Genomic DNA, 17,873 nt, shown 5'->3' on the forward strand with positions numbered 1-17,873 from the left:
TTTTTAATTGCCCAGTCTTTACATTTGGTGTTTATGTAAAAAAAAAAAAATATACCAAGTATTGTTTAAGGTTCAAACGGGGGTTAGTCGATATTCATGTTGGATTTTGTGTTTTTCGGTTACATTTGCCCAAAATTTACGTGACGTCATCGAATTTGAAAATTCCGATGCCGCAATGAGGAGAAGGATACGTGATGAAAATATAATAAATTAACAATACATTGACCGTACAAGTTAGAAAGATAAGATTATCTTTTCTGCATAAACAATGTTTGCAAATATGGAGTACGCTAGGTCTTGCTGACATATTCGTTTTCATTAAAAAAGCTCAGGGTGAAACGGTGATATGTAGCCAGTCCAAACGCATTTTCACGATTTCTGAGCTTATTCCTGTAGTTGAAAGCCTCGGGTAAAATTTCCCTGTCACCTTGGTCTTGACGATGACGATCTAAAGTTTGACGATGCTGTTGTTACTTTGTCATTTCTGTTGTGATGATGATGATGATGATGATGATGTTTGTAGCGGGACCGTGCTTCCAACGGCATCATTTAGAGTGCCACCTCACTTGAATGCTACAGCCAAGATACCGCAACACTCATCCTAAACCACTTAATATTCCACCTGGGTTGTAGAAGTTGTGTAGGTAGGAGAAAAACAACCTTATCTGAAGATTCCATGCGTACGACGACATCGGGGATTGAACCCTGTCCGCAAATCGAATATATTGTCAGGTATTGGACGACACACGTGGAACATTCAAAGTGAGAAACTCTCCTGCATTAATACCTTCTATAATTATTTTTCAGGATAATGAGGTGTGTTTTTGCATATTTTCAATTAAAATAAATAAAAAAGTATCTTATTTGAATTTCAAAATTGCCAAATCCCTGTACCTATTTGGACAATAGAACATGTTTAAAGTTAAAGAGTTTGAATTTCAAATTGTACAGGTGAAGTGCCCTTAAATGAGGGAAACACATATACTTGTTAACACGATATAAACATGATTAACCGAAGCAAAACACATAATCGTGTTAACTTCAAAAACATAAAACACAACAATTTTAATGATACAATGTTTTTATTTATTAACAACTTTTACTAGATTGCGGAACATCAATATCATTGCACGCGACAAAAACCTTATCATGCGAGGAAAATAAGTGTTTAAGGATGACGCGATCAATCTGTTTATGGATAATATATGTTTATGGAGTAAAGATTTAGTCAACTAATTTTTAATGCAGATTTCATCCTGTTTTCAAAGATTAGACAAAGCAATGTTGAAGTCTAAGTTGAAAGATATGTTTAAGTCATGACGTCAGAAAAAGTTTCGAAAATCCACGTCGCCTCGGAGCTTAAACGGCTGTTTCTGTATAAGCTCCGACACAAGCTGGTATATCCGAAGGTCTTTCACACTTCCACAAGCCGGTGCAAGACTTCCCAACTTGGATAGGGTACACCGAATGGCGGCCAGGTTTCTTCTGTAAGATTTAAACAAGAGTGTATTACTTGTGTGTGTCTCACAAATATTGTTCATGATATAAATAGAGTTTTACATGAGTATCCATGTCATATTAAACGAGTTTATAAATTTCAATATGAAATGGTCACGAATGTAAGATTCTATCTATCATAACATTCATTATTTGAAGGGAAGAAATCGAACACAATTAGGTTCATTTTTTCGTGAACCGTTTTAAATGCAATGAAACTATTAATGACGGAAACATTTAAAATTCATTTAAATAACAGTAAATACACTTTGAGGTATAGTTGATAAAAGTAGTACCTGTAGTGGCGTAGGAATATGTTCCCAAGGTTTTAACCAATCGCAGTACCTTGAGTTTTTTTACACGTGTGCAATACCATATTTATGACATTGCCGTATGATATAGCAAAATAGGTGAGTTATGTGATTAGAATAATCAATCAATTTCTGAATCGATCAAAATAACTTTAAGGCCAAACAGTAAATATATTATATATGATATCCAAATTATAATCTAAAATGTGTTAAGATAGCAATACGATATTTTGAGAAAAATACTTTAGCAATGTATCTGACAACTAACAAAATTCATAATGAATGAAATGTTGATCCTTAAAGGGGCATCACGCTGAAGTAACTTTTTTTTTGTCTTTTTTCCAAATACTACATAAACATATCAAGTGAGACTCCTTATGGAAAATGCCGATCGGATTTGGCTGAAATAGATTCATAAAAATGATTAAATCTAAGATAATCATCGGTATTTCCACCTGTCTGACCAACGTTTTGTTCAGGGATTTCCCTCTACTAGCGCATGCGCATAGCACACCATTTCTTTGTAAACAAAATGACTGGCCGTGTGAAGTAAGCCAAAGAAAAGTGTTGTACCGTGTCAGCTACGAAGCGAATAGTTGCCAAATGGTCAAAAGATAGCGCAAGGGGTACGTTACGGAATCATTATTGCCAGTGGGAAGTATTCAAAGCAGAAAATAACTGCCCTAGCAGTCAGTACGGTGCATGTTTTCTTCCGGATAGCGGCCGGTTAAGCTGAAATAAAATCGACAGAAATGCTAGCGCTGTTTATGTTATGAATAAATATCTAAAACTATTAACCTCGCTAGTATCATTGTGTGAGTTTGAACACAGATGAACTTAGTTTAATATGTTAATGGGCATGTATCGGAGAGAGTTTACTTTGTGTTTTTTATAATTATACAGTGGTTTATGCAAACGAAAGGGATAAGTGACTGGTTAGTTTGATTTTGCCATGAGGCCCCCCAAGGGATAACTGCTGTGATGGCCACGGCGTATTCTGTTCTCTGATCCTCTGTCGGTGCTCGGGGTCAAATGAGATACGTGCGCTATTAGATTTACATAATTTATAATATTACCGGGATCAGTAAAATGGTATGATTTAATTATATTGCTGAATTAAACGATTGTTTTTTGTTTTGACATGCAAGTTTTAAATTAGTACTAATATAATACCCGGCCTGCCCTGGCGCGACGACGCAATATATAAAAAAAAAATCGCTCTTCGTCAGAAAGCTACGTTATCGCAGCTAGATTAAAAATGTCAAAATGACGGACCAGGATGAATAACTGAGGAAGGAGAACCTACTTCTAGTAAATAGGATCGCATAACACTTTTTTTTTAAATCGTAATTTTTCAACAGTTCATGTTTTCATATGATGTTGACTTAGAATGTATGATCATGTAACAACCTTTTCTCTATAAAGAATAAATTTTCGACTTCAGATAGAATCGGAATACGTATTGAAAACAGGGGAAAAAATATTTGATTACGTTATAAAAATGGCGCGTGCTGCCGATAACTACGGCTTCTGTTTCGGACCAAAGGAACTGATTAAAGAAAAGTTGTCTCAGCATAAAAAGGTCCATTTAAAAGTATGCTTTAATCTCTGTAAAGTATTGAAAAAATATAATTATCAAGTATCTCAACACGTTCCTTATTGACACATATTCTACATGTACACGTAGTGGTTTTGCCATACAGTTTATTGTGTGTGATGGTTAATATGACTTCCTAAATGTTAGCGTTTGGAGACAGTGAAAGTGGGAAAGAGAGTATACATAGATTTATATTCATGGTCTAGAAAAAAAATGGCCAAAGACATTGAGTTGTTTAATGTAATAAATAAATTCACAAACGTTTCCTTTTTATATTCGCGTGTAGTTTGTCATTGCATATATGCACTTTATGTAAACATTTGAAAAGGGATATTCGTCTCGTGAATATTCCTTTTTACAGAAAGGTTTGTCCCATTGTTGAGGGAGTGTTTAGCCCCGTACCACCTGTACCGGTCACGGGAGAAGGCTGTGATAAATTGTAAAAACTTGTGCCCCATCCTTTGTTTAATTTTATTGGCAACAAATTTATGTTAAAAGCTAAATAAATTTAAATTCTTAATATTGGCAAGTGTGCAATTAACTTCTGATGATGAATAATTACTGTTCAATAAGTTTGAATACGGAATTAGAAATCATATAACTTGGTTTCATAGTGCGGTAAGAAGTTGCAGTTGCCTGACGGCCCCTCTCTGAGGGCCCCTTTGTAAACCGTTTCATCTCGCTCGCACCACTTGTGTTTGCTGCCTAATCAGGTGACGTTATCGGCGCTATTTTTAGCCGGGCTTTCCCGAACAATTCAAGTGGTCAAACTGGACATTTGGAACGGACTATGAATATGGGGATAGCGAGGTAACATAAGTGGAAGTGCATACAATACATACATTCGTTAAAAAAAACCGCCTTTTCACGTGATGTCCCTTTAAGCGCAAAAACGTACTTTAGTTGTGACGTCATGATTTTTATTAACTTTACTGTGAACTTACTAACTTCGTGGGATTTTTCATTTGACAAAGAGCCGTTCTCAATATGAGTAGGGACTCGTTATCAACGTATTCGTTGTGCCCACGAATATTTTTAACGGGAAACCACTAAATTTTGGCCTCACGAACATATCTGATGTCACAGTATGTAATTTGGACTTGAACTTGTATGTATCGTACCTTGTCTGAGTTTCAATACGTGTGGCCATCGTTTCCTTGGGAACCAAGGGGACCACCACGTTAATCAAAGCGTCTATCTCGCATTTACTCTGTATCCTCGTCAGGGAAGCCTCGCATTCGGCTGACTTGTTTACTCTCACAAAGGACTTGAGGGCTGGGTAAAGAAAACAAGCACACATCAACATATCAACCTATTAAAAACTATTTCAATCGTTTGGTTAATTTGTTTATGCTTTCTTAGGCAGTGTATGGGAGTACACAGCTTGATTAAGGATCCTCGAGCCGACGCAAACGACTGTATTTGAAACAGTTTCCCGCCAGACTTAAGCTTTGATAAATCCTTTCTCAAAAGAGACCATACCTTGCGGCACTTGTCATGAACAATAGTAATGGTGAAATAAACAAATCCAAAATATAATTAATTAATAAAGTAGAGCACGATTTTGATATTCACTGTCACACGATAAAAATTGTTTGTTGAAATCGGCAAGGATTTATCACATAACGCGTCAAGGTGACCGTGGATATTAATAAAATACATCATAAAAAACGTAACAAATATGTCTAAAAGAATATGACGGTAGGGATCGTAGCAGACGTCGAGTATAATCTGAATAGCCGTTACATTGGACCTACTGCACATGCTTCGTTAGACTGAATGTGGCCAGCATAAAGTAAGGACACGGGGAATGTTCTATTGTTTTCAGCTCTAGACTGGGGAGTAAATGACAATGTCGCAAGTTGTGGAATTTCTATCTGTCTTACCCATTTGAACGCCGTTTTGTTTTCGTCGTTTTACTAAACCAATACGGAAGCTTTCCTTTCGATAAATTAATCTTTCGCCGTTGATTACTTACATATGGCGTATACTTAGTGTTGACACTCTGTTGTTACTTCATAACTTAAGGTCATGAGGTCAAAATGTCTGGTCACGAGCTCTCTTATAGCCATTGAAATTGCTTACCACGCATAATTCACACGTCACAAAGTGGCAGTTTTGATTTTCCTTTACATGCAATGAAGTTGAATTCGTGGTTGATCTAATAAAAAAGGAATTCGTTCTTTATTGCTTCATGAAGAGTAGGACCTATATAAAATTCAATATTTTAGCACCTACCTTTCTTAGTGAGATCGGTCACGCCACCATTTTGGTAACATACGACTCCGCTAGGCTCAACAAGACTTCTGATTTGATGAGGAAGAGGACAAACGTTCTCTGCCTGTCGTAAAAGCCACGCAAACGTCAGAGATTGGGATCTACAAGTGAAAAAGCAAACTTAAGACACATAACAAAATATCAGAGGCCTAGTCAAAGGCAAGTCATCTCAAACGAGAGGCTTGATAACATTATATGTTACGTACAATTCAAGCCCCAGATGGACAAAGGTCATTTGACTGAATGATTGATTGCTTAGAGTTTAACGTCAACAGCTAAAGTCATTTTAGGAGGCGCCTCTATGTGTGCTGTGTATGTGTGTGTGCGTGTGTATGTGTGCCGGAGACAGGATATATTGGTGTATTTGCCTCCTTGTATAAGCGCGGGTCTGATGTTGACCAAATAGTGCTACTCGCTGAAATAACATGCTGACAATGGGTGAATCAGTTGTTACCATTTACCATATATGGTATAGTAAATGAAAGTAGTACCTATGGTGGCGTTCCCATGGTTTTGACCAATCGCAACAACTTTCGGTTTTATCACACATGTGTAATACCATATTCATCGCATAGTCATATGACATAGTACAATGGGTCGGTTATGTGCTAAAGGCGATTATCTTTTGAAGGCAAAGTGATTTTTAATTGACCAGTCTGTACATTTGGTGTTTATGTAAAAAAAAAAAATATACCAAGTATTGTTTAAGGTTCAAACGGGGGTTAGTCGATATTCATGTTGGATTTTGTGTTTTTCGGTTACAGTTGCCCAAAATTTACGTGACGTCATCGAATTTGAAAATTCCGATGCCGCAATGAGGAGAAGGATACGTGATGAAAATATAATAAATTAACAATACATTGACCGTACAAGTTAGAAAGATAAGATTATCTTTTCTGCATAAACAATGTTTGCAAATATGGAGTACGCTAGGTCTTGCTGACATATTCGTTTTCATTAAAAAAGCTCAGGGTGAAACGGTGATATTTAAAATGGTAGCCAGTCCAAACGCATTTTCACGATTTCTGAGCTTATTCCTGTAGTTGAAAGCCTCGGGTAAAATTTCCCTGTCACCTTGGTCTTGACGATGATGATCTAAAGTTTAACGATGCTGTTGTTACTTTGTCATTTCTGTTGTGATGATGATGATGATGATGTTTGTAGCGGGACCGTGCTTCCAACGGCATCATTTAGAGTGCCACCTCACTTGAATGCTACAGCCAAGATACCGCAACACTCATCCTAAACCACTTAATATTCCACCTGGGTTGTAGAAGTTGTGTAGGTAGGAGAAAAACAACCTTATCTGAAGATTCCATGCGTACGACGACATCGGGGATTGAACCCTGTCCGCAAATCGAATAGATTGTCAGGTATTGGACGACACACGTGGAACATTCAAAGTGAGAAACTCTCCTGCATTAATACCTTCTATAATTATTTTTCAGGATAATGAGGTGTGTTTTTGCATATTTTCAATTAAAATAAATAAAAAAGTATCTTATTTGAATTTCAAAATTGCCAAATCCCTGTACCTATTTGGACAATAGAACATGTTTAAAGTTAAAGAGTTTGAATTTCAAATTGTACAGGTGAAGTGCCCTTAAATGAGGGAAACACATATACTTGTTAACACGATATAAACATGATTAACCGAAGCAAAACACATAATCGTGTTAACTTCAAAAACATAAAACACAACAATTTTAATGATACAATGTTTTTATTTATTAACAACTTTTACTAGATTGCGGAACATCAATATCATTGCACGCGACAAAAAACTTATCATGCGAGGAAAATGAGTGTTTAAGGATGACGCGATCAATCTGTTTATGGATAATATATGTTTATGGAGTAAAGATTTAGTCAACTAATTTTTAATGCAGATTTCATCCTGTTTCAAAGATTAGACAAAGCAATGTTGAAGTCTAAGTTGAAAGATATGTTTAAGTCATGACGTCAGAAAATGTTTCAAAATCCACGTCGCCTCGGAGCTTAAATGGCTGTTTCTGTATAAGCTCCGACACAAGCTGGTATATCCGAAGGTCTTTCACACTTCCACAAGCCGGTGCAAGACTTCCCAACTTGGATAGGGTACACCGAATGGCGGCCAGGTTTCTTCTGTAAGATTTAAACATGAGTGTATTATTTGTTTGTGTCTCACAAATATTGTTCATGATATAAATAGAGTTTTACATGAGTGTCCATGTCATATTAAACGAGTTTATAAATTTCAATATGACATGGTCACGAATGTAAGATTCTATTTATCATAACATTCATAATTTGAAGGGAAGAAATCGAACACAATTATGTGTTATCGACTGACTCTATATAGGTCAAAGTAAGATTGTAGTATTGTCGTTCCACGCAGTGCACGGTAGGTTAATTTTTTTTTTCAATAATGAACCGTTTTAAATGCAATGAAACTATTAATGACGGAAACATTTGAAATTTATTTAAATAACAGTAAATACACTTTGAGGTATAGTTAATAAAAGTAGTACCTGTAGTGGCGTAGGAATATGTTCCCACGGTTTTAACCAACCGCAGAACCTTGAGTTTTTTTTACACGTGTGCAATACCATATTTATGACATTGACGTATGATATAGCAAAATAGGTGAGTTATGTGATTAGAATAATCAATCAATTTCTGAATCGATCAAAATAACTTTAAGGCCAAACAGTAAATACATTATATATAATATACAAATTATAATCTAAAATGTGTTAAGATAGCAATACGATATTTTGAGAAAATTACTTTAGAAATGTATCTGGCAACTAATAAAATTCACAATGAATGAAAAGTTGATTCTTAAGCGCAAAAATGTACTTTAGTTGTGACGTCATGATTTTTATTCATTTTAATGTGGACTCACTAATTTCGTGGGATTTTTCATTTCGTTGGTTTCGTGGGTAATCTTCATCAACGAATGCAATGGTCCGTGAAGTGACATAGAGCCGTTCTCCATATGAGTAGATACTCGTTATCAACGAATTCGTTGTACCCACGAATATTTTTTACGGTAAACCACGAAATTTTGGCCTCACGAACATATCTGATGTCACAGTATGTAATTTTAACTTGAACTTGTATGTATCGTACCTTGTCTGAGCTTCAATACGTGTGGCCATCGTTTCCTTGGGAACCAAGGGGACCACCACGTTAAACAAAGCGTCCAGCTCGCATTTACTCTGTATCCTCGTCAGGGAAGCCTCGCATTCGGCTGACTTGTTTACTCTCACAAAGGACTTGAGGGCTGGGTAAAGAAAACAAGCACACATAAACATGTCAATTTAAAAAACAAAAATGTTTCACTGGTTTGGTTTCGTTTCGTATGTTTTCTTAGGCAGTGTATGGGAGTACACAGCTTGATTAAGGATCCCCGAGCCACCGCAAACGACTGTATTTGAAACAGTTTTCACGCCAGACTAAAGATTTGATAAATCCTTTCTCAAAAGAGACCATACCTTGCGGCGCTTGTCATGAAAAATAGTAATGGTGAAATAAACAAATCCAAAATAAATATAATTGATTAATAAATTAGAGCACGATTTTCATTTTCACTGTCACACGATAAAAATTGTTTGTTGAAATTGGCAAGGATTTATCACATAACGCGTCGAGGTGACTGTGGATATTGATAAAATGCATGATAAAAAACGTAACAAATATGTCTAAAAGAATATGACTGTAGGGACCATGGTAAACGTATAGTATAAACTGAATAGACGTTACCTTGGACCTACTGCACATTCTTCGTTAGACTGAATGTGGGAAGCAGAAGGTAAGGTCACGGGGAACGTTCTATTGTTTTCAGCTCTAGTCTGTGGTGTAAATGACAATGTCGCAAGTTGTGGAATTTCCATCTGTCTTAACCATTTGAACGCCGTTTTGTTTTCGTCGTTTTACTAAACCAATACGGAAGCTTTCCTTTCGGCAAATCAATCTTTCGCCGTCGATAACTTACATATGGCGTCTAGTTAGTGTTGACATTATGTTGTAACGTCATAACTTAAGGTCATGAGGTTTAAATGTCTGGTCACGAGCTCTCTTATAGCCATTGAAATTGCTTACCAAGCATAACTCACACGTCACAAAGTGGCAGTTTAGATTTTCCTTTACATGCAATGTAGTTAAATTCATGGTTGATCTAATAAAAAAGGAATTCGTTCTTTATTGCTTCATAAAGAGTAGGACCTATATAAAATTCGATATTTTAGGACCTACCTTTCTTAGTGAGATCGGTCACGTCGCCATTTTGGTAACATATGACTCCGCTAGGCTCAACAAGACTTCTGATTTGATGAGGATGAGGACAAACGTTCTCTGCCTGTTGTAAAAGCCACGCAAACGTCAGAGATTGGGATCTACAAGTGAAAGAACAAACTTAAGACCAATAACAACAAAATATCAGAGGCCCAGTCAAAGGCCAGTCAGCTCAAACGAGAGGCTTGACACATTATATGTCACGTACAATTCAAGCGCCAGATGGACAAAGGTCATTTGACTGAATGATTGATTGTATAGGGTTTAACGTCAACAGCTAATGTAATTTAAGGAGGCGCCTCTATGTGTGATGTGTATGTGTGCGTGCGACATTTTAACCATTTTAAAGGACTTTGGTATGTCGCTGCCTGGGGACAAATTAATTGATGCAAGACGTCATAATTGTTCCAGACCCGGAAAACAACTCCTATTCATATAATTTACAACGAATAATGATTGATTATAATTCATTTGTGATGAAGGTAGAGAGATAATTCCTCCATAGTGGATAAATCTCAACTCTTTGTGAAAAAGTTTTGCCTCATTTTTTGATCTCATTGACGGTCGCCATCAAATAAGTTTAAACTTTCAAATATCTTGAAATGAAAATATCGAATTTTGTTTTGCATAACCTTAATCTGTTACTTTGTTAGCACCAGAAAAAGACCCATTTTTTTAATGCAAAATGTTTAGGTGTTAATGTATCTTGTTGTTTACCATAGGGCTATTTATAGACGGCATATAAGTACTGAAGTTGTTTTAGTTCGCAAGAAAACATAGTTCCTCGATAGATGTACTTCAAACCGAAAGTGATACAAAGTAGAAATAGTTTTTGTCAAAAAAGTATTACTGCTGGATATCTTTTCCATTAACTTGCAAAATAAAACTACATTATAGATGTCAATAGGCCGCTTAATTTACTCATTGTTGTATTAATACGCACTAAGATTTTCTCATGCAGGGTAACAGAAATGTGAATGTTTTACTTATATGAGGAAAGCAGCTCTGACATAAAACTTATATGAGAGAATATAATTTATATTAAATAAAGTCAGCTTATACTTACAGTATCATATACAAGCTTGAGCAAGTAGCTTATATATGAACTAACAATTAATTAAATCGGATATAAATTTTCATCAGTTTCATGAGCTGGATATTATTTTTACCCATACGAAGAATATTTTTTTTTTGTATTGAGATTGTCCTTTTAGCAAACTTATGCTTTAGATTATTTGACCAGAGGAACGTTTGATTAAAATTTGCTGCCATAGTACACGAGTGACGTCACAAAGTAATTTGATACCACTCTGCGTGGTGCTTTGTTCACTTTGTGTGACATGTGACAAGAACTGTACCAGGAGTTAAGACAGACGTAGATCATGACCTATATATAGATACATTAACATATAGTTCTCATTTGATCATCTGATCTTATCAATACACTGATTCGGCATACTTATGGCATTTTTTAAAAATCTTTTAAGGTCAAAATGTTTTCGCAACAACCTTTGATTATCATTACAATAACCTGAATAAAATCAACAGATAGAAATAATATCAAATTCAGATCAAAGTGATTTTGCACCAACATTGATTATGATAACAAAAAGAAAAAAAGGATAAAATCAACTCAAAGAAAACAAAATATAAAACAAACTTCCGGTTTAGCGCTTGCAAATTGTGAAACCCTAGGTTATTGACAGAAACAACACACAGATAAAGAGGGAGAACAGATGTAATAAATACTTCTATGTTTAACAATCCGTAATTCGGCGGAACCTCTAAAGAATATTTTTGATTTTTTGATTTGTCACAGTTACCGCCCGTTATTACCACACCTTTACACAGTACAGCGTACAACTTACAAGCATATCTATCAGTCAGAGTGATAAACTACAACCTACCGACACATGTCTCCCAGTAAGACAAGAAAATCATCTTTGTTGAGAATGTCGTTCGACCAGATCTTTAAAAATCTGGTCGCCTCGGGTGTGCTGTAAACGACAGATTTTTCGTTCAGGTTGTATACTAAGGCCAGGCTTGAAGGGGCATCACAGTACCTTTCTTTGAGGGACGTTGACGTAGGAACGGCCGAGGAACAGGCAACTAAACATACGCAACATGACGTTATAAACGTTTACATTAAGTATACGTTTTTCAGTGCAAGACAATTTTCTTTTTTTAGAGTTTCGACTTATATTACTCACCCAAAATGAGTTATATCATACCTTCATAGTAAAATTTCAATTTCAATTTAAATTTAATATGGTTTATGCCAATAACGAAACGACATTTTAATAATAACATATATATATATCCTATCACAGGGCTCTTTAGGTTTATTTTAAAAGGGCCATCAGACGTCCTTTTGAAATAAAGCGGAAGAACCATGTAAAAAAGCTGTTAGTTTTAAAGTCAGTCATAATATCTCATTTTTCTATATATATAAGCCTATACATATATAGTGTGTACGTGCTTACAAGGTGAAGACTTAACACAGTTCATTAAAATCTTCAGCTTGTAATGAGTTTTGTTCTACATTGAGAAATGATTACAATGTGCAGACCATCTCTTATAGTAATCTTAAGCATGTTCCCATTGTTAGAATTGAATAGAAAAGGTGAATACTTACACAAAAAACATATTAAAAACTTACCTATCAAGAACACCAAAATCACAATCATGTTGATGCTTGTATTGGCCGACGTCTGTTGTGTGTAAATGCAGAAAAAAGTTTTTTTTTTATAAGCGTAAACATAAACATTAATTACAAAGCAAGGTAGCATGTGTTAGCCAAAGAAGAGTTTGACAGTTCTAATGACATAAATATGCAAGTCATAAATCCTAAAACATAATATATTCAATATATGGATGATATCTAAGCTTTTGTTTACCTTCGAGCAAATTTCATAATTGAAAATGCAGACATGTGAGAGTACAATATATTTCCTATTAGAACGTGCATATAGGCTAGGAAAACACGTAACTTAAAAGGATATATTATAGTTATAAATTTGTACACTGCCACAGTTGTCAAAAAATGTTTTTTGCATTATAAAGGGATTTTGCGATACTTTGACAAAGACATATAACGGATAAAAGGAGACATTGAAAAGCAATACCATTAAGTCAGGAGGCCAATAATTGACGAGCAACATATTGTATTTTTTAAAAAAACACACCTGCTTGAATGATTTCTTTTTTGCATTGCATAAACTGTTCAGGAGTATGATACGTTTTTGTGTAAATAATCTAACATAAAGATACCACAAAAGTACTACATTTGAAGATGTAAGCCCATAAAATGGCAATAATGGTTATATCACTACGAAATTGTTTGTCATATGTGACAAGTTTGCGGTCATTATTTGTTTTTCCTTTTCTTAATAGTAACCTCAGTAGCAACATACAAGTCTTCCCAATCTGCTAGTTCTTATTGATGTTACATCTCAAAGTTAATTAAATTATCAAAATGCTGTTTCCTATCATTAGAATAATCTTAATAGATGAGTTGAATTTACCAATGGCGCTACTAGCCACGGCTTTATAAGGAAGGGGCCTCTCGAAAGGATGACGGGATACCTGGTTGAAAATATAAGTGTTTGTTGCAAAATTGTTCAGCACACCGCTGTCATTCCAATCGGAACAAGCGTTGTCACTCTCCTCGCCGGAACAAGCGTTGTCACTCTCATCGCCGGAACAAGCGTTGTAACTCTCATCGCCGGAACAAGCGTTGTCACTCTCCTCGCCGGAACAAGCGTTGTCACTATCCTCGCCGGAACAAGCGTTGTCACTATCCTCGCCGGAACAAAGACATATAACGGATAAAAGGAGACATTGAAAAGCAATACCATTAAGTCAGGAGGCCAATAATTGACGAGCAACATATTGTATTTTTAAAAAAAAACACACCTGCTTGAATGATTTCTTTTTTGCATTGCATAAACTGTTCAGGAGTATGATACGTTTTTGTGTAAATAATCTAACATGAAGATACCACAAAAGTACTACATTTGAAGATGTAAGCCCATAAAATGGCAATAATGGTTATATCACTACGAAATTGTTTGTCATATGTGACAAGTTTGCGGTCATTATTTGTTTTTCCTTTTCTTAATAGTAACCTCAGTAGCAACATACAAGTCTTCCCAATCTGCTAGTTCTTATTGATGTTACATCTCAAAGTTAATTAAATTATCAAAATGCTGTTTCCTATCATTAGAATAATCTTAATAGATGAGTTGAATTTACCAATGGCGCTACTAGCCACGGCTTTATAAGGAAGGGGCCTCTCGAAAGGATGACGGGATACCTGGTTGAAAATATAAGTGTTTGTTGCAAAATTGTTCAGCACACCGCTGTCATTCCAATCGGAACAAGCGTTGTCACTCTCCTCGCCGGAACAAGCGTTGTCACTCTCATCGCCGGAACAAGCGTTGTAACTCTCATCGCCGGAACAAGCGTTGTCACTCTCCTCGCCGGAACAAGCGTTGTCACTATCCTCGCCGGAACAAGCGTTGTCACTATCCTCGCCGGAACAAAGACATATAACGGATAAAAGGAGACATTGAAAAGCAATACCATTAAGTCAGGAGGCCAATAATTGACGAGCAACATATTGTATTTTTAAAAAAAAACACACCTGCTTGAATGATTTCTTTTTTGCATTGCATAAACTGTTCAGGAGTATGATACNTTTTCTTTCATTTCAAGCTGAATTTATTGAAGAGCCTATCAGGACCATGTCCTTCAATTTCACCTTCACATATATTGAAGAAGACTTTTCATTAATTATATTATAAGTAGGGGATCTTACATGAGTGTCCATGTCATATTGAATTTATTAAACGAGTTTGATAGGTTCAATATGCCATGAACACCAATGTAAGATTTTATTTATCTCATAACATTCATACAATGTAATTGACAAAAAACTTCAAACATAATTATGTGTTGTCAGCTGACTGTAAAAACCAAGATATTCAGATCATGGTATTGTCGTTCCGTGCAGTGCAAATTAGTTCCATTTTTTAGAATGATAAATAGTTTTAAATGCTATGAACAAATATAACAAAATAATCGTTTTAAATTCGTTTAGAATAACAGTAAATGTATCGTGTGGTATAGTAAATAAAAGAAGTACCCGTAGTAGCGTAGAAATATGTTCTCACGGTTTTGACCAATTGCAGCATATTAGGGTTTCATTACACATATGTACACGTGTTATACCATATTTATGACATAGCCGTATGCCATAGTAAAATTGGTCAGTTATGTGATAAAGAAAGGACCTGTTAAAAAATTGACATAGCAAAAAAGTGTATGAAAATATCAACATTTGTATTGCAGAACTTTGATATTATGCAATGTTTTGTTACATATTTGAGTTCATAATTTGCAGCAGATCCTACTTTAAACATTATAATATTATTTAATAGCGTAAAACATTGTTTTGATAGTTTTTTGGACAAAAAAGTGAACCCTGTCGTACACCTTTGGAGGGCGGCACTGAATAGGTCATAGCATAGGCCCTGGGGACCTTTTAGATAAAAAAAAAAACATCTCCTGTGTCGTGTCCTAGGGAGCTACATTTACAAATATATTATTAGTTATGGTTAAATTGCTTTGCGAGCAAAATTATTTTGTTCTTGTAACAGGTCCTTTATTGAAACGTCAATCATATCTATCGCATCCAACCTGAAATCATTGAAACTACGGGCACTTCTACATCAGTCACAAACCACGATGTTTACTTATGAAAAAAATTCAACAGGGACGGCTCACTGTTAAGCTGTACCAGAGGCACCAAAGCTTATTTTGTTGTGCCAAATTTTTGTAATAATTTTGTTCATTGGTGTTTCTTGTTCAATGGGACACCCGTCACGAAACATTGAAAATGAAGTTGATCTCAGAGATATATATTACAGTAAATGGAATGTGTTCCTTTAAATAAGTGTTTTTGCATGTTTGTCACTTTAATTAACGAGTGTGACAAATGAGGAAAAAACTATCATTTTTTTCCCTGTAAAATCGGTGTTATTTCCATGGTTATTTTTCAAACTGATGACATAAAGTTTCAAGTGATTAATTAACTCTTAGTTATGACGGTAACACATTTTTGTAAAGTACTTTTGATGTTTATAGCACAATGGTATGCTTGATAAATTTATCAGCTACATTTTGTGAATAAAATACATGCTAAGGGAGACAACTCAATCTGTTCTTGTGAACAAAACTAGGTCATGACTGTAGCTAAGGCTTTCATCGTGCGACCATAAAACAGGCCGGGACGCCGTTGGAGGCTAAAAGGAGGCCGAATAGTTGCATAGGTCGTTCAAATGTGGTAAGCAGGCTATTCAGACATCGCCATTGACAAAATAAATAATTAAATCAACAACATTTATCATAGTAAAAATGTGACAGAACCAGGAGCTCTTATCGCAATGTAGTCGCTCTCAACAATTCTGGTGCATAACCAACGCGTGTTTCCATGGCCAATTACAATACTACTATTTAAAATGAAATTAAAGTGAGGCTACTTTATGATATGAAAAACTTCAGTGGAATTCTCTAGTGTTTTGCATTGGAGGGACAGGGATCCTTAAGGTTGTTTCTTCTTCTGTGTTTGAAGTGGTGATGCAGATATTTCACATTTATAAGTTATTGCCTGTCGTTCGAACTAAACGTGTATAGATAAAAATTCAACCGTTTTTTTCAAGATTTTAAATTAATATTAAAAAAGGTAGACAATAAAGAGATGACAACGATAATTTGTCTTAGTTTTACTAAACTGGTCGTTGATAGTTATTTGCGCGGTATTTTGATGATGCTGACCGATTGCCCTTAAGCCCACAGCTTAATGTCTATGTTCTTTCACCCTGAAACTTTATTTTCTTGTATAGTTCTTATTAATTTAACATTCAAGTCTTCACAATCCTTTAAAAACAAATAAACAACATGTGTAGAATCAATATTTTTAATACGAAATGAATGCATAGAGAAATTATCACTTTTGCTTTAACCAATATATTGTAAGTATCATTAAAATTAATTTTGAAAAATGATCGTAATACACACACAGGTGATTGCACATTTAAAATTTGGTAATTGATATAAAATGAAAAAAAAAAAGATTTACAATGCATCATACAGCTGTTTCTTTTTTCTAGGACTTATCGCGGAGCTAGGGGCCAACAAATATTTTATTTTATTTTCTTGGTAATCGTTTTTGATGGAAAGGTTGCCTCAAAAATTATTTTAATGCACTTTACAGCTTAAAGGCCCTCTCTGAGATCCCGGTCGCCAGATGCTGGCCGCAGGACGGTGATTTTTTTCTCCAACATCAACACTTTCTTAAATGGCTAAAGCTGTGAATAGGACTTAATCACAAACAAACCAAACAAAAGTCCAAAATTGTAAAAACAACATACTCGACGAAATATGAATATATAACAATGCATACAAGTTAAGTAAATGCAAGTGTTTTCAACCATGAAAATTGCTATTTAGAGTAGAACCGGCTAAAGTAACATTGATCAATATATGGTATAGTTGTGTGACCGCACAAAGCAACAAAAATAACGTGCGAACATCGTGTATACATCGTTCACACACCGTCCGTACATCTTCCTCACATGGTGCGAACAACTTTTCGATTGTGCGCTTCTCTCCGCAAAACTGTGCAATTTGATACAATTTGTTGAGTAATATAACGGAATGAAAAATATGGAATGCATTTATGCAATAATGTACACTGTATATATAACTGTAATTTCTCATCACAATAATTAAGATTATGTACAGAATGTTAAGAATGGGTTTTGCTGCAAGTTAACAGAATATGCAAATAACAATATGACGAGTTTTACCTGGCCTGTGCCTGACACATAGAGCTGATATGTGATAACTTA

At 35.3% G+C, this 17,873-nt stretch overlaps 2 protein-coding genes across 2 annotated transcripts; both read right to left on the reverse strand.

Moving 5' to 3' along the window:
• Window positions 1–1,103: 1,103 nt before the first annotated feature.
• On the reverse strand, window positions 1,104–7,015 carry LOC110457474. Its single transcript, XM_021508770.1, has 4 exons — window positions 6,984–7,015; window positions 5,644–5,783; window positions 4,527–4,680; window positions 1,104–1,485 (listed from the first exon to the last, which is right to left on the reverse strand). The coding sequence occupies exons 1-4, from the start codon at window positions 7,013–7,015 to the stop codon at window positions 1,323–1,325; spliced, it is 489 nt and encodes a 162-aa protein (XP_021364445.1). The 3' UTR covers window positions 1,104–1,322.
• Window positions 7,016–7,407: 392 nt separating this feature from the next.
• On the reverse strand, window positions 7,408–12,689 carry LOC110457446. Its single transcript, XM_021508731.1, has 5 exons — window positions 12,620–12,689; window positions 11,868–12,069; window positions 9,922–10,061; window positions 8,797–8,950; window positions 7,408–7,806 (listed from the first exon to the last, which is right to left on the reverse strand). The coding sequence occupies exons 1-5, from the start codon at window positions 12,645–12,647 to the stop codon at window positions 7,632–7,634; spliced, it is 699 nt and encodes a 232-aa protein (XP_021364406.1). The 5' UTR covers window positions 12,648–12,689; the 3' UTR covers window positions 7,408–7,631.
• Between the last annotated feature and the right edge of the window lie 5,184 nt (window positions 12,690–17,873).

The sequence above is a fragment of the Mizuhopecten yessoensis genome, unplaced genomic scaffold, assembly GCF_002113885.1.
Source record: "Mizuhopecten yessoensis strain PY_sf001 unplaced genomic scaffold, ASM211388v2 scaffold9157, whole genome shotgun sequence".
NCBI classification, from domain to species: Eukaryota; Metazoa; Mollusca; class Bivalvia; order Pectinida; family Pectinidae; genus Mizuhopecten; species Mizuhopecten yessoensis.